Source organism: Paroedura picta, chromosome 14 (assembly GCF_049243985.1).
Source record: "Paroedura picta isolate Pp20150507F chromosome 14, Ppicta_v3.0, whole genome shotgun sequence".
NCBI lineage: Eukaryota > Metazoa > Chordata > Lepidosauria > Squamata > Gekkonidae > Paroedura > Paroedura picta.
Window position 1 is genome coordinate 24,230,972 of NC_135382.1, and position 20,450 is coordinate 24,251,421.

The following is a 20,450-nucleotide window of genomic DNA, read 5'->3' on the forward strand; positions in this document are numbered from 1 at the left end:
CATTTAGGCACTGGGAAAGTGGCATGGAAGAGAAAGCCAAAGGCCCTCCTTGCCCATGCTACTGAACAGAATCAGGCTCCTGTGGAATTTTTTAAAATGCCTTTCCCTGCAGCTGTTGTGTGACCGTGGTGAAAGCAAGTTGGGAACCCAAAACTGACTCACCCAAAAATGTAACGTGTAGTTTCGCCCTCAGATATGCAATAATGTTGGGAAATTTAAAATGAAAGAGACAGTTGTGTATCCCGCCTGAGAACCCCGAAGAATTCACAAAATAAATACTTGTATGATTGTAAGAGCCTCTTGTGGCGCAGAGTGGTAAGGCAGCAGACATGCAGTCTGAAAGGTCTGCCCATGAGGCTGGGAGTTCAATCCCAGCAGTCGGCTCAGTCGGCAGTTGACTCAGCCTTCCATCCTTCAGTAAAACGAGTCCCCAGCTTGCTGGGGGGTAAACGGTAATGACTGGGGAAGGCACTGGCAAACCACCCCGTATTGAGTCTGCCATGAAAACGCTGGAGGGCATCACCCCAGGGGTCAGACATGACTCGGTGCTTGCACAGGGGATATCTTTACCTATGATTGTCTCTTCTAGTTGCTGGTTTAGGTTCTCAATGTGTATCTCCTAATATCCGACAGGTAGGATCATCAACCGCTCAAAGTCTACGGTGAGGGATGGGCAATGTGTCATAACGGGTGATGTAACTTCTGGGGAAACCTGGAAATGTCATACCTTTCTAGGAGTCACCTCAACTCTATGGCAAAACTTTCTGGCATAACCAGAGAATTTTCAGTGATTCCTATGCTAATGCCACTTCCAAGTTCTCCCAGAAGTGGCCTCACATTGTTGCCCTATCATGATTTTTCCTCTCACTGGCCACTAGAGCCCCAGCAAAAGACAGAAACAGAGGGGATTCCCCACAGACACCTGGTAACCCTAGCAACAGGTAAAGATTTCCTCAGCAACAAATAGCATTTTCTGGCCTAGAATAATCTGGTCATGATGTACCTCCAACTGCTTCCCAAAAGAGCACAGCCTTGATACTGATGGTATTTCTGGAGCGTATTGACTGTAGCGGCATATTTCATATGATTGTTCAGCTGATTCTGTCTTACGTCAAGATGTGCTTGAAATATATAATATAGATACTGCATGAAATTAATAAAAGGACTCTAACAAAGAGATGGGCAGGAAGAAAACGCTCTTAACATGCCTAAAGAAACCACCCTGGAATAGACTTATCTTCACATCCATAGAAGTGCTACAAGCCTGCTACCCTCCCCACGCATGTTCATTTCCCTGAGAAAGTCACATAAAAGATCCTTGAGTGATTAACATCCCTGGAGTAGACAAACTAGTTGTGGAGGAGCATTAAAAGCGTTACCAGGCCAGTTCGGTGGCTATGGAGCACTCCCAGACTGAGCGCACGCCCACAGTGGTGCAGGAAATGTGATAGGAGCTAATGGAAGAGGGACACACACTGGTGCAGAGGAAAGAGGATAAAAGAGCAGCTAAAAGAGCAGCTAAAGCACAACCACTAAAATGCTTATCCACGTTCCAGTGAGTGTTGTCAGATGGGTGGGAAACTAGAAGTCCACAGCCTGAAAGCTGCAGAAACTTCTATGCCCGTTTCCCATTGCAGTGGTCTTCCACTGCTTACCTCAGGGTCTCTCAAGTGAACAGGACAAATGAAGAGTAAGCGTTTAACTATGGAAGCCATTAAATGGCACCACCTAGCGGCACTTGTTAGAAGATCATTCATGGCCTTTGGTGTACAAGATCAAGATGCTTCCAGGTGAGGCTGTATACTATAAGGCACAGGTCTGTAGCAGGGGTGAAAAGGGTAACTGTAATTCAGAAGGAGAGAAAGACGGGGCTTGTGGGAGAAAAGAAGAAGAGCTGTTTTGTTTTGTTTTTTAAACCCTGCTTTTTACAACTCAAAGGAATCTCCAAGCAGCTTACAAAGAGGCCTAGCCTTCCTCCCCACACAACAGACACCCTGATAGGTAGATGGGCCTGAGAGAGTTCTGAGAGAACTGTGACTGGCCCAAGGTCATCCAGCTGGCTGCAAGTGGAAGAGGAATGAGGAATCAAACCCTGTTCTTCAGATTGGGGGCTGCTGCTCTTAACCATTACACCATGCTAGCTCTCCCATCCATCCATCCTGGTGCATTTCTCACAAATTACTAAAAGGCAGGTATGTTTAAAAAAAAAAACATATAGCAAACCTGTCTTGAAGTAGATTCAAGTGGGTAGCCGTGTTGGTGTCTTGAAGTAATTATCACCACAGCTAGCCCCTCCATTAAACACACTTATGCAATGGCCTGATGAACTGGAAGACCACCTCACCAGCCTCCTGTGGTGTCGTGGACTGGCTGCCGTGAGTGGCACCCATGCCATTATCGGGTCTGAGGTGGGATCAGGAGATGTGGTGCCCCTGCATGGTGGGTGGGACTTTCCCTTGTCTGTGGCATGACGGGGAGGCGTGTTGCTGAAGCCTTCTGGTGCAGACCTTGGATCTGGTATTGGTGAAGGGGGTGCCACACAAAACCCCAGTCCTGGAAGGAATTAAGGATGACCTGAGTGAGGGTGACTACCCCACAGCACAGTGGTGGAGAGTAAAGTCATTTGCCCGGACAGCAAAAAGACTTGGGTCAGCTCTGATGATCAAAAAGTCCTGCAGCATAACACGTTTGGCAACCCAGTGGCCTTTGTTTTCAATGGCCTGTTGTACGATATTCCTGCTTATCTGTGCCTGCATCCACTCATAATTGGATATGGTCCTACTTTTGTGCTATATCAACCATCCACAACTGGGGTTTCCTGCGTGGATGGGACCATACAGTTGTGACTGCTGTAGCTCAAAATCCAACAATGACAAGTGTTGCTCTTGAATCAAGAAAAACGCACAATAAATGAAATGCTTCCTGTGATCTTCCCTATGAAGATCTTGTCAGCCTAGATGTCTAGCGTAAGGGGTGGGAAGGGAGAGGCCTGCAGATACCAGCAGGCTAATTCTTTGGTGGGACTGGAAGAAACACCATGCATGTGCGCATGTGCATGTGCGCAGTAGGAGGGAGGTGAGCACAAATGAAACATTGACTGGTGATCAATTGCACTGGGCCTTGAACATTATCAATTCCTTAGGAAGCAATTGAATGTGATTAATTTAAGCCTCCAAGCTTTCAAGAGAGTGTCAACACTTGGGGGATTGTGTTTTTCGCTTTTTTAGAAGGACGTGCAGCCAAAAAGCTTACCCACACAAGAAGGGTTCTGTCAACAATCTAGTTCAGGGGTGGCCAAACTGTGGCTCTCCAGATGTCCATGGACTACAATTACTATGATGGCCATGCACTACAATTATCATGTCCATGGTAATTGTAGTCCATAGACGTCTGGAGAGCCACAGTTTGGCTACCCCTGATCTAGTTGAATATTGGCTGTGATTCAGGGAAGCAGTCCTTCTCCCATGCAAGTGGGGATTTCTCAGCAGCAGCAAGGGCAAACAGGAAAGTGCTCTGTATGGTCACAGAGACCCATCTACTGCAGCTACACCTGGTGCTCCAGATGCACAGGGCCATGGCCCTTGTCTCTGGGAAGGTGGCAAAGTGGGGAAGAACATTTGGGTGGAAGTAGCATCAATTAGAACCTTATCGTTAGACAATGTTAAATTTGGTGGGTTGGATGGGCAAAGGGTTCCCAGCAATGGAGATCTCTAGGGGGACAGGAAGATGGGCAGATCTCCTGCAAACTCCTGCTACTGGTGATTTGACGATCCCATGAAGGCTGGATGTGCCTCTAGTTTCTGTTTTGAATGTGTGTTTATTTGTTCCATGAACATGCAAATCTATCTGATCCGCAGGGTTGAAATATTTACCAAATTTCCCCAACTACTGAGCAACGAATCAGTGACCAGGACTATACATACTGAAAGCAGACTTGGGATTTCCAAAACCAAGTTTTCAAAGCTCTGAGTCAACAGGTCTCTGAGTCCATACATTCTATTTGCACAGAGGATTTACGAGAGAGCCTCGGGAGTAAAGCATCTCTTTTGCATACATAAGGCTTCAAGTTCAATCTCCGGTTATAGGATTTTGGCAAAGACGTTCTTCTACCTGAAATTCTCAGGTGCTCTGAGTCAGCAGGTCCTGTGCTGAGCTAGAGAGGGCAATGAGCTGACTCAGCACTGATCCACATGTTGCCAAGTCTGTGTGGCGGACAAGTGGCTCCCACAAACAATTTGCATCTGGCACATGCCTGGAATCCACGCTGTGAACAATTCTCCGGTGTGCATGGATTCAGCTTGGAGCCACTTCGGGTCCCATTGACAAAAAAGGTGGGGTATAAATGAAGTAACTAAATAAACCATGCCCCAGAGAGCAAATAGCAGTCCCCACTCCCACCCGGGCTGCTTCAGGGTGTCAAAGCAGCCCGGGTGGGAAAGCTTAAGGTCCTTTTCTTGACCCAAACAAGGCCGAAAGAAAGCAATTACTACGGGAAAACAAAGTTCTGCTTCCGATATTGGCAGAAAGTTTTGCTGCCATTATTCAGAGACAATGTTAAATTGAGTCAATTATGTAAATTGGATTGGAGAACAGAGAGTGATGAGAGATTACTGGCAACAGAGACCTGGATGGCTCTCCAAGATGATAGACTGGCAGTTCTCCAGCAGCCCCCCTGCTTTTAGCGGATAAGGTTGATCCCATAAAAGTTGGGCGTGTCTGTATCTGCTGCTTTGAATATCAGGTAATTCCTTCTATGAAGGGATGAATCTGAATGCAACTGAACAGCAGGGTAGGGAAATTTACCAAATTCCCCCAACAGCTACTTCAAGACGAGACTCTGTGACCAGAACTATGCATAATGAAAGCATAACTCGGGCTTTCCAAAATCATATTTGGGTAAATGTTATGTACATTTCAGGAGGGTTTTGTCAATGTGTAGATTTATAGCCTGATACTGGCTTTTACTGGTTGGTTCTATTTATTTTAAAAAAAGAACTGTGTGCCGGTTGGTTGTTAATGCTACATTATTCTTCTTATTTTATGCCGCACTGTTATTTTTATTTATCACAATTTGTTTGATTACCTCAATGTACTTTTATTTTATTTTTTCATGATGATGACTGGCAGGAGTAGTCAAACTGCGGCCCTCCATTTGTCCATGGACTACAATTCCCATGAGCGGAATACCAGCGTTTGCCCTTTCCTGCCTCTGCATCATGACCCCCTGGTGTTCCCTGGAGGAACTACTACCCAAATCCTTAGAGGTGTCCTATCCAAATACTAGCCAGGGTCAGCCCTGAGATCCAACAGGCTTGAACTTGCCTGGGCTATCCGGGTCAGGGCATCCGCAGGTAAACCAAAGCAGCCCACAAAGTCTTCCCCTGCTCTTCCATTTATCTTCACAACCACCCTGTGAGGTAGAATCGACTAAAGGAGAACGGCCAGCTCAAACAGGATGCTGAACTTTAATCAGCGGCTGGCCAGCTCCCAGCGGGAGCACCCCTTCCTAGAGCCAGTGTAGTCGTGCAGTGGTTAGTGTCAGACTTGGATCTGGGAGACCCAGGGTTCAATCCCCACTCTCCCCTGGAAGTTTACTGGATGATCTGGAGTCTGTTGCACCCTCTTGGCCTAACCAACCTCACAGGGTTGTTGTGAGGATTACAGGGGAGAGGATTATGCATGAAGCCTGGGTTCTCTGTAGAGGATAAAGGAATGTGCCCAGGCCCCTGAGTCCAAGGCTGGTAGGGAGAGACTTGGGGATTTCCTGCATTGGGTCGGTTCCCTGCTGCCCACTGAAAAGCCGACCGCACAAGGAAAGGGGAGGCGGCGTGAGAACTCCTGCCTCCCAGTAGCAGCCGCCAGTCAAAGCAGGGGCTGGTGGCTGCCCATTGCAAGCAGGAAGCCGGAAACCAGTGAGACAAGACGGCTGTGTGCCGGTGTGTGCGTCTGCTTGCTTGCTTGCTTGCTTGCTTGCTTGCTTGCTGGTGGTGGGGAGCTGCGAATGACTCAAGAGGCCCTCCGCCCTCCTCCTTTCCCCGTCTTCCGCAGCCAGCCGCAGAGCTAGAGCCCGATCCCGTTAGCGCAGCTTACTCAGAAGTCGACGACTCCGCTTTCAGTCTCTCTCTCTCCCCCCCCCCCCCCCAATTCCCAGAATGCGCAAACCGCACTGCCCCCGTATCAGTCCCGCTTTGATCGCTTCTATGCAAGCCTACGCAGGAGGGGAAGCGTAGCGCCCTAGGTTGGGTCAGAAGTAACTTCCACGGCTTTCGACGGGATTGACCCCTTCGTGGGCGCGCACAGGATTGCGGCCAGCAGTTCTGCAGCCCGATCCGAAGGAACACAGGCAGCACGGGCCTCTTGCTCAGCAGCCTGGATCGGGCAGCGCAGGGGCTTGTCGTGCGGATCGCCCAACCCGGCAACAACCCCGTGCGCGCAGATTTGGGAAGGATCCCCTCGTTTCCCAAGTTTCAAACGCGCATCCCCCCCACCCCAAAAAAATCGAGCCCAATCAAAATAACATCAAACCAGCGTACAAACTTCCGAGTTTTCCATAAATCTTCAACAAGTTGGATGTTGCAGCGGGGAGACGATTAGTAACGCTTGCAGACGTCAGATACAGCGCCGGTTATCCCGCGCACGCTTACTCGCGAGTAAGCGCCTTTAAAGCCGGCGCGATTGTTTCCGAGTACAACTGCGCGCGGCTGTTGAAACTTGCTTGCTTCCCTTCCCCTTTTTATTGACGACCAACCCCGGGAGAACTGAGCTGACTCGCTCCCTAAACCGCCGAGCCCGGCAGCACTGCTGAGCGCGATCCAGGCTTTGCACATTTACCGGCGAGTCGGCCCCCTTGCGCGCAAGAGGAATTCACTTCCCAGTAAGCAGGCCCCGGGCTGCGGCTGCAACAACGAAATGCAAAAGGCCCGGCCTCCCGTGTCCCCCGCAGCAAACTTGCGGGCACAGAACTTCGCAGGAGCACCACCCGGGGAAAGCGTGCCTGTGCATATTCTCACATACACCCGGGCCAGAAACTCTGCGGATGGGTGTGCACGTGTACGACCTGGGAGACGTTACGCGAGGGAACCTCGCGCCCCGGGGACTCGACTCCCGACTCGCCAAAGCGGCGCTCCGGCTCTTTGGGCGACTCCCCCCCCTCCAAGCCCTGCGGCGCATGCGCGCTGGCGCACCGGCCCTTGCCTCGGAGTTGTGAATGGCGCGGCTGTTCGGCCGGACTCTTTTTTTTTTTTTTTGACGGGTGAGGAGGAGGGAGGGAGGGGGGAAGCGAGAGGGGAAGTCGCGCGCCTGGAGCAGCAGGGGAGGGGGAGCCCCTCCCCCCGCCTGGCTCCACAGACGCCTCAGCGGCGGCGGCGGCTACAGTTAGCGGCGGCGCGAGGCTCGGCCGTTTGCCGCTCGCCTCAAGTCTCTTCAGGGAGGTCCGCCCGCCCGCCCGCCCGCTTCTCCCCTCAGCCCCGTCGAGGTTTCTCCCCGTGAGGGAGCAGAGTGCGCGGCTGAGCCGGAGCTGCCTCGTCGGCCACAAAAGCCGGCTGCTTCTCCGCCCGCGGGGGGAGACAGAAGGAGGAGCCCCGGCCGGGCTGAGGGAAGCGAGGCGAAAAGCCGCCGCCGCCGCTTCCCTTCTCTCGGTCCGCGCTCCCGGCCGGCGGCTGCCGTTGGCGCCGCCGCAACATGCCGCGGGTCGTCCCCGACCAGCGCAGCAAGTTCGAGAACGAGGAGTTCTTCAGGAAGCTGAGCCGAGAGTGCGAGGTGAGGAGCGGGGCGGAAGTGGAGCGCAGCCCGGGCGGCGGCGGCAGGGAGAAGGGGGGGAGGGGGGGGGCGGACGACTCTGCTTCGGTTTGGACCGGGGGAGAATAAGAAGACTGGAAGGGAGAAGGACAGAAGGAGACCCGGCGGCGGCTTTGCCTCCTCGCTTCTCTTCCCCGCCCCGGGAAGACGAGGAGGAGGAGGAGGAGGAGAAGGAAAAAGTTCGCGCCGGCGAGCCGCTAGCCCTGCAACTCCGGCCTCTTGCGGGCGCCGAGCGCACTCACTTGCTCGCTCCGGGGCTTCCTCCCAGGCACGGCGGTCCCAAGTGCGGAGGGTGGCCGCGCGAGCCCCCGCCGGCCTGCAGAGCGCCGCCTCCCAAGCGGGGGAGGAGGTGCTCGCCAGCAGAGGGTCTCGAGAGCGCGCCCCCGCCGAGCTCTGCACGGGGCTTTCCCTCCCGACGGGGCTGAGCGAAAACTCGCCTGCAGAGCGCCGCTTGTCGAATGGAGCCCTCGGTGAGTGGCGGGGGGGGGGGGGGCATTCGTGTAGGTATGAGGCCGCCCCCTGTGCATGGAGATCCCAGAGGCGGGTATCAGAGACTTGCTTTGCATATCGAATCGACTCTTTTATGCCAATAAAGGTACTCTGAATCTGAATCGAATCTCAGCTGGGCACTGCGGTGCGTTCGTGCAAAAGTGGAAAGAGCCACCACCGGGGTGCCCAGGGATGTTTTGCAAGTGCTGTGGACCAAAATGAACCTTCGCTGGATGGTAGTGGATGTTCTTGGAAGCGTACCACATCAAAATGAAGCCCTTCAGAGCTGCCAGGGCTTTTTCGGTGAGGGTACTGATCCCGGAGTGTACTCAGCAACGGGAGTCTACTGCACTGGAGTGCTTTTTTTGTTGTTTTTTTGCAAGCGCTGCCTGTTGCAGTGAGCCCCTGCTGAGCAGCTGTTTGCTTTCCCCCTGCACATAGTACTGAATGCACACGCAAGTAATTCTCCCAGTCTTTTTTTCCCCATGTGCACCTGTATAAACTTCAGCCTGTGTACAGTATTGCTCAGAAGTTAATTCCTGTTTATGCTCAGAAGTTAATTCCTTGGAGCCTTGTTTCCCAGGGTTAGATTGGGTACCCCCATATTTGCATAACTGCTTATCAGTAAACATGCACAGACTTGGAAGGAATTTAGGAGGTCACCTGAGCCAACCAAGAATGGATTAGGAAAATCAAATGACCCTGGAGGAAGCTGACCCAAGTGGTCCATGCAGAACCATGGGATCTGCTTAGCTCAGAGGAGGGAGTGGCAATAATTCTGACAGGTGTTGGCATCAATGCCATGTCTGGGTTGCAGTGCTTCCTGAATTGTAAGGCTCCCTTCCAGCTTTTTTCTGGCAGTCTGTGGCCTTCCAATGCAGTGAGCCTCCGGGAATTTTTTTTGTAAACTGGCAGGCTGATTTCCTACTGCGTCCAGTGCCCTGTTCCTTTCAGGAAGTGTGCATGCACACGAAAGCTGTTACCTTGAATAAAACTTTGTTGCTCTTAAAGGTGCCACTGGACCCTAACTTTGTTCTGCTCCTTCAGACCAACATGGCTACCCACTTCAATCTTTTCAGGAATAGTTAACTTATGTAGAATTCTCAGGATGGTTCCTATACCTCATCAAGGTTCCTGCATCACATATCCTCCAGCCATTTAACCATATAAGATTGCAGAAATATGGAAGTCAGGATCTTGTTGATATCCTTATTCTAAAGACAGAATATACTACGTAGATAGATGAAACTTCGGTGTAAGTCTGTCAGAAGGCCTAATTTCAATGGGACTGTATCGTGAGTGGGCATGCATAAGATTGCATTAGAATCTTTGCCCTATTCCCATTTACCTCACTTGGGGAAATCTCAAACTACTTTCCTCTCCTATCTTTAATTCCCTGCCCCAAAATCTGGAAAAAAAAAACATGCTTCTCTGTCCCCCACCCTCCTGTATTATTTTCAGTATTATGTACTGTCTTGGCACTGAACATGGATTAATCAAAAATAATTTTAAAAAACCTCAGTGATTCTAAACTCTCAGTTGCCAAACTTGGTTGCAACTCATCCAAAAGTACTTGATGAAAGGATGTCACAATTATTCTTTAGCTGTTCTAAGTTTGAACTAGGACAGCAATGCTTAAGATCCAGTGATGTCACAGTAATAATTCCGAAGGAGTGCCTGTTACATGCATCTGTCAAAGTGGTCTGTAGTTGGAAAAGCATTATGCTAGCATAAAATTTGCTAGTCTTAGAGATGCCACAAGACTTCCAAATGTAGTTTCTAAACGTGTGATTATTTGTATTCTCTAAATGTAGAAAAAGAAGGGTGGAGAGTGTCTAATTTCAAATGGTTACCCGTGTTAAAGGACAACTTAGGGCCACATTAAGTTTGCAATCCTAAGGACACTTTCTTGGCAGTATGTCCTGTTGAATAACATGAGTTTACTGTGTATTAGTGGTCCTAGTGTACATCAAATCTGCCTTTTTTGTCCCTGTATAAGAAATAACTAGGAGCATACACTGGTGCTTAGAGTTAATTAGTTAAGAATACCAACCATAAAAGTGAACTAGTTTGTCATTTGGTAGCCAGGAGAGACTTTGTTACAGCCAAATAACAAGATCTTTTCTATTATCAGATTATCACAGCTTGGGGGAAAAATGGAACAGAATAAGGCATTTTACTAGATGACTTATTTGCAAGGTTTCCACTGATTCTGGCCAGGCATACAACAACTATGCATCCTCAGCTTCATCAGACATGTAAACCTCTTTTTTTTTTTAATGTGAATTGCAAGAGCAACATTTTTAGCAATTATTTAGCACTATTTCCTGCACAGAATTGTGCCAAGACAGCATAATGTTTTCAAAATCAGTTAATAAAAGTATGAAGACGCTTTCTATGGTAATTAAACGTTTAAATCTTTCAAAACTAGATACCAGAAAGCCTTGTTTGTACACTTCACAGCTCCACTATTAATGAAACTACCATTTTGGCAACACCTTTTTAGCACTTGCCTGCAGCCCTTCAGAAGAGTACTTTAAGCCTGCATAGTGTTAAGTTCATAAACTGATGTTTGGGGTTTTTTTTTATGCTTCTCTGAAATTTAACTGAGTTGGTTTTAAGTATGTTTCTGCTACTCAGACATCATGTACTATTTTGTGCTTTCAGGGTGTCCTCTGGTGAACATGTCACATCTTCCATGTAGACAGTGTTTTTCACTTGAGTTTCTTGAATCTGAACCACATGTAGTTCCTCCTATTTCCCATTTTCATTGTATATTCACCATGTCCAGCTAATTGCTACCATTTATTGCTTTGTGTGCTACTGAGGCAACTAAAATAGAATCTCCGTCTATTGCTTTTAGGCTGTAGCAATGGACAGAGCTCTAATTATTGATGCTGAATTCAAAATGTATTTCTACGATCCTCATTTTTCCCCAGACTGAATGAATTCCATGCATTCTCCTATGCCTTGAACTCTATACATGGCTGCAATTGTGTATCATGAAAACATATTAGCTTTCTGTGCAGTTAGTCATTTCTTATTAATAATATATGGATGGGAATTTGATGCAATACCTTTAACCATCCTCATCATCTTGTCAGAGTGTTTTAGAATGCATGTTGCTGTCCTTTCAAAAAAATTCTGATTGTGAAGTATTTAATGCCTCTCTACTGTGAATACTTTTAATGCAGTCTCTTTCGTGGATTCAGATAATTGACTGTTTTCTCTGCTCCGTGTCTTCCTGGTGATAATGTTGGTTGAACTTCACTTTTTCATGGCCGTAGTTTTCAAACTTTGTGTAGATCTTCTCAAGTGTTGCACTTAGAAAGAGTAGACTGGCTACTGCATTGAACAATATCTGTCTTCTCTCCACCTTTCTAATTCTTCTGTGTGCAGTCTTCTAGTTTGCAATCTGAATGCTTTGTTCAGTTAAAGCAACAGTAGACAAAGTGGGACACATTGTGTGGCTTCTAAATTGTTGAGTTCTTCTTCATAGACCCTTTAAACAACTTTGACAGAGCGCTACATTGTTTTGCTGCAGCTTGCTTGGAGTATTATCTGAGCTCTGCAAAGGGCTCACCATGCTTCAGTGCCTGATCTCAGCAGTGTTGTCCTTATCATCTATGCAGATAGTGTAAAACAGGAAGGATTCACTTTTTGATTTGGCTTGTATTTGCAGATTAAATATACTGGCTTCAGGGACAGACCACATGAAGAAAGACAGGCCAGGTTTCAGAATGCCTGCAGGGATGGACGGTCTGAGATAGTGAGTGTCTACTGTTACATATCACATTTTAATGAAATGTATTTAATTGTTGTTTTTTTCTCCTGTTTTCCTGGATACGGTTAGGAGACATAGCCAGTCTTATTTCAGACAAGGATTAACAATTGGATGCTTAGAAACCATTCTGTTTCATTGTGCTTGCATTCCATTATGAAATTAATAATCTCAACTGCTTGTTCTGATCTGCTGTCTTTACAAGTACAGAATAATTAGTGAGCACTGGATTCAGATACATAACTAAACCATAGTTCTGTAAAATAGTTGCAGATTTAACTAAAACATATATGGTTTGTTTTTAAGTAAATGTAACTTTTTCTGTGGAAGAGGTTGTTAAAACAATGACAGGAAAAGTCTTTACTTGCTTAAGTACTAAGTGGGGATAGTTAACTGGTCAGTCTCTCTCCCTTGAGTAATAGTGCAGATGATTTCTGGGCTGTTCCTTGCAAAAATTATTTTTTATCAACCTTCCTATTCATTTGTGGTGTTCTTGTCAGTTGGAAAAAACAGTTGTCTTACAGTTTATAGAAATCTCCCTACCTAATTGCTTCAGGGTAGTTCATTTTAGCCACAGGTAACTAACTGAGTTGTTTAGATGCTTGAATAGACCCTTAAACTTTTGAAATGGTGGTATTGCATGTTATATTCATAATCTCCTTATTTATAAAGTACCCAGCTGTGCCATCCTAAATGGAATTATACCTTTCTAAGTCCATTGACATCTGTGGTGTAATTCTGGTGGGGCCTTTTCAGCCCTGTCTCTGACCTGGTGGAATGAGTTGCCAGTCGAAATCCAGGCCCTGACAGAGCTGAAATCAGCATTCTGCCAGGCTTGAGACCATTGCTGCCTGAAAACTATATGGGCCTCCTTCCTTTTCCTTGCCCCCCCCCCCATTAGACCATCCCTGTCCAGTTAGTCCGGCAGCAAGAATTTAAGGGAGTGTTACTGGTTTTAACTATGCTTTTATTGTAAACCACTCTGAGCCCACTTGCAGGGAGGGGTGGTATATGAATATTATAAAACTAATAGGTAATTTACAGAATGCGTTGTAAGAACATAAAATTAATAGCCATTTTAGTATTAAAAGGAGAAACGATAATTGAAGTAAGTAAGGGTTAGTAACAGGCATTTGTAACTGCAGAACAGTGTGTCAGTGGGGAAAGTCCTCAAAATTAAATTAATAATAATCTTTATTTTTATAACCCACCCTTCCTATGCTTAGGGCGGGTAATAACAATAAAATTAACAGTGCATCCTTAGATGCATCTGCTTAGAAGTATAGAATTGCACCCTTAGTACCTCTGTGCAGGAAAATTAAAAGTACTGTTCAGTAGTTTTAATTCTAGCCAGCTGTAATTAAAACAAAGAATTTCATTAAATACCAAAAGCTTTTTAAAGACAACAAGCTCATTCTGACTGCTGCTACAGTAGTTAGTTTTTAGTTTTACAGATTAAAATACTGTTTTTTCTTTTGTGTATGGTTACAATATGCTCATATCTTAGAAATACATTATGACAGAGAAATTGCTCACTTTAGTGCACTGTAATATGAAACCCAGCTTGCTGGGGGGTAAACGGTAATGACTGGGGAAGGCACTGGCAAACCACCCCGTATTGAGTCTGCCATGAAAACGCTAGAGGGCGTCACCCCAAGGGTCAGACATGACTCAGTGCTTGCACGGGGGATACCTTTACCTTTACCTTTTAATATGAAACTACTGGATTTAGGTGTATCTTAAATGAGCTGCCTGGAACTCGTTATTTGATTCTGTTTTTTGCATGAAGCGCATATACATTAACTGATGACAAGTGATTACATTTTCCAGCTAAGCTTAATAGGTATCCTCCATGGTTTTTGTGCATTACAAAATCAGAGCCGGAGCCCTGTGCTTGGTAAAAAGTTTTGGTACACCCCAGGCCATATGTTATCCAAATAACCATGATTCTTTTATCTGTTTTTAAGGTTATTTGTAATTTTCTTAGAATATAGATTCTCAAGGTGTCTGATGAACATAAGGTATAATAAATTAATTAAGCAATACATAAAGAATCTTAACTCTTGGTAATCGAGGAAGCAATAATCAGTCAGCATCTTGCAAAATTTAAAAACTATTAATGCTATAAGCTGACATAAAACTTTCAAAACAGACTTTTTGAGAAGCATATAAGAACACAAGAAAAATAATATCAGAAGAACAATATAAAAAGAGGCAGTTTAGCAAACAAGAGTAGGTTTGGGGTTATTCAGTTCTCAAAGACAGCTCTTGTTAAAAGTCCATATTTTTACCTGGTGTTGAAAATTTGACATGCTTGGTATCAGCCAAATAACTATTGGAAGGGCACTCAAAAACAAGGTACCTCTACTAAAAAGGTCTTTTCCCTTGTAGCTACCTACCTCACATCAGAAGATGAGGTACATCAAAGTGCTTGTTATCATTCTTTAAGCCCTTAATAGCTGGAGACTTATGTGCCTAAAGGCCTGTCTGCTCCCATATGAGCCTACTTAGGGAGATAATTATTGGGAACCCTTGATGAACCTCACATGTGATATGAGGTACATCAAGGGCTCCTAAAGTTCCTATGCTCACATGGGAGGAGACAGACCTTTAGGCACATTAGTGGCAGGCCATTAAGGGCTTAGAAGAAAGCTTGCTTATCCAGGGTTTTGTGAAACCCTGGTGTTCCTTGATGGCCCTAGAAGGATTTCCTGAATTGGAGTTAGTTAATTTTTAATATATTTTTTAAAAATGTTAAAACATTTATCATGATATGACAATATATGGTCACGTCAAGTCATTTCCCCTCTTCCAAAATGTTACATGATTGGCCTGGAGTGGGTGGGAAGGGGAGGGGCCCTGGATGGATGTGTACACAGTTATGCTTCCCAACCATATTCTGCACTATCAAACCACTTCTGAGGGTTCTCAAAGCCTGAAGAATGTTTTAGGAGTTTCCCAATGGTAAAAAAAAGGTTGAGAAAGGGTGGCTTAGAGTGATAAGTAGTACTTTAAATTGGCCCTAAAATAATTAAATATTAGTTAATTTATACTCTGCCTTTCTCTTCACTTGGGACCCAGTGGTTTATATCATTCTCCTCTATTTCATTTTGTTCTCACAACAACCCTGTGAAGTGAGCTAGGCTGAGTGTATCTGACTGGCTCACGATCACCTGGCAAGCTTCTGCAGCAGAGAGAACCTTGGATTTTCAGATACTAGGCTGACACGCTTCATCATTACACCACACTGGCAATTGGCTAAAAGTAAATTGGAAACTACTATAGCTCTTTTAATACTGGAAAGATGCATTTTGCAGAACAAAGCAACAATCTTGTTTGTGCATGTTATGCTAATAGCAGCTTATAAATAATCTTTAAAGGCACATCAGCATAGAGCACTGCAATGATCTAATCTATATGTGATTAGAGTATGGATGATTGTAGCCAGGTCACGCCTCTCAAGGAAAACGCCGCAGCTGGTAAACTAAGCAAATCTAATTAAAAGTGATGGGGACTACAGAGGCTCCATCACTAGAACCAAACATAATGGCATCCCAGAGTATTGCTCAGTGCATGATCTGTAGGTCTTATTTTAATGTTTATAAAGTTAGTCTCCTAGTGCAAATATTGTAGCTGTTACTTGTTCTCACCTTGTAACTACATAATGAGAATTAAGCAATACATGTCTGCCTAGGATTATCAAATGGCCAATGCTATTAATGACAGGTCAGGGTGTGAACATGATGTTCTAGTCCCTGTAGGAGAGGATTATATCTAGAGGCTGACATCTAATAAATCCAGAATATGATTTACAGTGTCCACAACTTCACCCTAATTGAGTCCTAATAGGATTTTCAAATTCTTTACTGACTTTTTATAGAACAGTTTAATTGGTTAGGATTCATATCCATGAGTTAAAAAGGTTTTCATTAATTAAGTGCTGTAGAAAACTGGTTGATGGGGGGGGGGGAAAGCATGGTACAGTGAATTTCATGTGTTTTGAAACAGCAGAATACATCAGGCATACTTAAAAAGAAAGAGAATTCTATACTTGTCCTAATTTGGGAAATTAATTCTTTGTTAGATATATTTAAAAAGAAGCGATTCATGCTTTTAACCCCACCCCCCAACCAGTGAATACACACAAAACACACTTTGGTGGAAAAGAGATTGAGAGATATTTTATGCTGCAGCATGAGGGAGAAGGCAAGAAAACCATGGTCTGTAAGCAGAAATCTTTCTGCCTGCAGAACAACTATGGGAAATCTAAAAGGCTTTTTGCACGCCTTCAAAATCGCACAATGGTTACTAATTGAAAACGCTGATTTGCCATAACGCACGACGTCGCCGACAATCTGCCACACACCTGAAACCAATCTGCAAAAAGCGCTTCCTTGTAGCGCTTAAAGGGAAATCCCAAAAAGTGGATTCACCCTCCGGAAAGCGATACACTCCTGCAACCAATCTGCAACAGTAGCGAAAAAGACCTGTGCGTTAACATTGTTGCGGTTTCTACAAAGTCCCTCCCCCTGGCTGTGTTCTCTGATCTTCCGGCGAAGCGATCGCCATTTTTTTTTCTCCGAGCGAGCGGGGATAAACGCACCAGCGAGCCTCTTCTGTTTAGAGGCTTCCCTGGCTTCAGTCCTTCCCCTTTAGTCACTAAGCACAAACCACAGAAAAGCCGTTTGCTGAAATAAAGTCCCTTTATTTTTTACACATTAATTCAGCCGAAAATCGGGCCCGCGAGAGGGGGGGGTTTCACTCGGAGGAAGCGTGGCAACGATCAAACGACAGCTCAAACACACCAGGCAGCTGGATGGGTCTCTCCGTTGCAACGAATCTACCCAGATTCGTTGCTATGGGTGTGTTTTTTATAAAAAAAAACCCTTTCTTAAAGGGAAAGGGGCTGTTTGGGAGCATGCTAACGGCTGCCCATTGGCTGCTTGACGGCCAGGGGCGGGACGAGCTTGGCAATAGCGCTTCCTTTCTAGCGATTTCTGCCGAGACCGGAAGCTTGTGGGAAACGCTACAAAACGCAACTGGATTCCACTACAAAGGCAGGTATGCATAACGACGAATTCCGCTACTTTAAATGGCGATTTTTCATTCAGTGACCAATTTGCAACAAAGATCCCGGTGCGTAAAGCCCCTAAGTCTTAGTCACCATTCCTAACTGAAATGAAACTTGTGTAACTGTATAATGTTGACTCCCCCCCCACACACACACACTGCTTAATTTAGACTAGTAGTAAAACCCGTTGCGTGCTGTCATGCAACAGGCGCTAGCTTATGGTTTGGTGTGGGTGCACACATAGGAAATATGGAATTCCATGACATAAACATCCACCTATCAGGCAACCTTACCTCCTCTGCAATGTTTTCTCTACCTGAAATGGGCTGGGAGCATTATGTGGCTGGTTCGGTGGTTGCAGAGGTATTATACTCTTTTGAGATCCCACATTCAAACCTCAATGAATATTTCCAACCCAGGGATATCCAACATCCAGGTGGGGCCTGGAGATCTGGAATTACTGCTCATCTTGAGACTATAAAGATCACCTCCCCAGGCAGAAATGGCTTCTTTGAGGGGTTATACTCTTTTGAAGCCCCACTTCCAAACCTTACTTTCACTGGGCTTAGCTAGCACAGTCTATTGCTTGGCTGGCGATGCCTGTCCTTCTGAAGTCTGAGGCCTACTGCTGGCAACTGCACAAAACCAAATGATTGCCTAATAAAACTGGAACGGGTCCTTTGCCTTAGTCAGGGACTGTTAGAGATTTCCTTCATTGTAGGCCTGGGGGGGGAGGGGGGCAGAATCCTGAGCAAAAGCAGCAATTGGCTTTGAGGGGGGGGGGGGATTCCACCAATATTAGTCTTCTGAACTTTTAGCATTTTGTCAGGGTGTATGGTCACGATTTTCTGTATATAGATACTAAGCTTGAAGCATGGATCCATATTTTGCTTGTGTCACTTTGTAAAGTACTGATAACAAATGACTATTTCTCCCCCATTTATCCTCTGAATTTTTATATATTGTCCTGTTAACAAAGTGTTCTTTTTATGAGTTTGGCTAGTGCAAGCTATGCTTGACTACTGAATTTACTTCAATATAAGTAGCCTCTTGCAGCACAACCATGCTCCACATGTATTCTAGGTAGACAAACTTGCCTGAGTCCAGTCTGTATTTCTAGTAGTTCTGAATACTGAAGATGTTACTGGTTGAATTATGAAATTAAGTTGCTATGTTACTATGTCTATACATTACACTGCAGCATTTATCATAGCTGTATTTCATTTTAATTTTGCACATAGATTGATACAACTGAATTGATTATTAATCAAATTTTAATCATTAATATTAAATCTTCAAACTTCTGCTTCTCTTGAGAGAGCCAAAAGTAAGGCACAGTTAAGACTATTCCCCTGCTTTAAACAATGTAGGCAAAATTTGTTTTTAAACTTTAAGGCAGTCTTCCTTAAATACCAGATTTCTTACTGTAGCATAATATATTATTACATGATCTTGGCTGCATATCTAAAGGCTATCATTTGAGTCAAAAATTTTACTTCCAGTATTTTGACTTATTTTCTTTTGATATTGCTATAGTTCCTCTTAGAGAGTTTGGATAAAATCAGTAATATTTTTTTTTCATTGGAACATCCACTTACTTTCATTTAGTAATGAGTTTTCCACATTATTTTGAACTCTGCAGAGTTAAGAATCTGTTTACACTAGGGAAATGCATCTCTTAAAGCTTTTTAACCAACGAGATTGGCTTAAACAGCAAGTTAGCATTTTCAGGTGGTATTCTGAAATAGATTCTGATGTCTGCAAAAATAATTTACATTATTGATTCTCTTTTTTAACTGAGCTAGCCAATGGCAAATGTTGTCAAAAAGGGATCAGATGTTTGTAACTTAATACTTAAGAAAAATGATGAGTGCATGTTTTTGACTTTGAGTATTCTCTTATGCTACTTGGCTTTAAGACAAACTGATGTAAAAATAAATGACTGCCTGCATAATTTATGTAATGTCTTGCTCCCTGATCCTGTTTGTATTGATTTTTCTAAAAGGCTTTTGTGGCCACAGGAACCAATCTGTCTCTCCAGTTTTTTCCGGCCAGCTGGCAGGGGGAGCAGCGGCAGACACCAACTCGAGAGTATGTTGACTTTGAAAGAGAGGGAGGCAAGGTAAGGACAAAAAAGTTCAAAGCATACTTTCCCAGAGGCCTTAAGTTATGAACTAAAGGTTATAACACAGAACTTTAATGATTCTGCTGTGGGCCAATTTAATTTGTATATGTTATAGATCATTATATATTTTATTTTTATGGTGATAGTTTCCTGTTACTTGTTTAATTTGTACACAGACCATGCTATGGGTTTTATGTAAATGTAGCAGCAGCCTTATGGCTCTTAGGTGATTACTGTAAAATTGCTAGATAATTTAGGAGAGGGAAGAATATCTAGCCATTTGTGTGGATGAAGTGTACTTTGAGGCATATAGGGAAGCCAGTGCTTGCTGAGGGCTTTGTGACATCACTGAGCACCAATAGACCATCGGAGCAGGGATATCTAATTGGATTACTGGCCAAGATGTCTGTATTTCTTTTAGAAATAGTGAATAGTTAGACTTTGGTTTTATTTTCTTTTGATGTCCTGCATTGGCTGTTCTGCCTCACTGAATATGTCCCCCAAAGAGGTTCCAGGTGGTCCCTGGCCAAAGAGAGGTTTGCTTGGCCTTAACCAGGGTCACCTGGTGGAATGAGCTCCCAGAAGAGATGTAGGCCCCGTCAGACCTTAATCACAGGGCCTGCAAAACAGAGCTTTTCCACCAGGTATTTGGTTGAGGCCAGAAACACCAAGACCCCCCCTCCTCAAAAAAACCCCAAAACACTCCCCCATGTAACATCAGGATGTGGCTAGTGTGGTGTGTAATGAGATGAGGTCAGGAGCAAGGAACACCACCTGTTGTTGGATGGGTCAGTGATCACTGTATTTGTGATTCATTATGATTTTAAATTGTTGTACACCACCCCGTGATGACTGGGCTTAGAGGGGTGGTCCTATAAATTGGGGGTTGTATTGAGGATCCAGGAAAAGAAATATTTATGAACTTATAAAGGTAGCTGAGATCTTTTACTATTATCTAGAAAGTGCAGATCTCTAAAATCATATGACAGATATATAAGAAGAATGTTGTAGAAAAGAGAATACATGTCATCGGTGGGAAATCACATATGTGTCTATTGATGGTTTTTGTGTTAATGAAATGTTACCAGTTATCACGCACTGAGATGTCCTTCCATTTTACCTTATTTTATGCAACCACATATGAAAAAACTTGTGTTAAGTGGAACACAACAGTATTCTTGCATCTT

The 20,450-nt window shown here is 44.8% G+C and overlaps 1 protein-coding gene across 5 annotated transcripts in view; it reads left to right on the forward strand.

Annotated features, from left to right (window-relative positions):
- Positions 1–7,291: 7,291 nt before the first annotated feature.
- The window catches only part of CBFB (core-binding factor subunit beta), a 42,532-nt gene continuing 29,373 nt past the window's right edge, over positions 7,292–20,450 (forward strand). For 2 of the 5 annotated variants that reach the window (XM_077309567.1, XM_077309566.1), the window contains exons 1-3: positions 7,299–7,758; positions 11,969–12,055; positions 19,144–19,260. In XM_077309567.1, the coding sequence (XP_077165682.1) occupies positions 7,681–7,758; positions 11,969–12,055; positions 19,144–19,260 (282 nt within the window). In that variant the 5' untranslated portion in view covers positions 7,299–7,680. Of the gene's footprint in view, positions 7,759–7,955; positions 8,268–11,968; positions 12,056–19,143; positions 19,261–20,450 lie in introns of those variants that run through there. The other 3 variants (XM_077309569.1, XM_077309570.1, XM_077309571.1) reach the window with 3 other exon arrangements.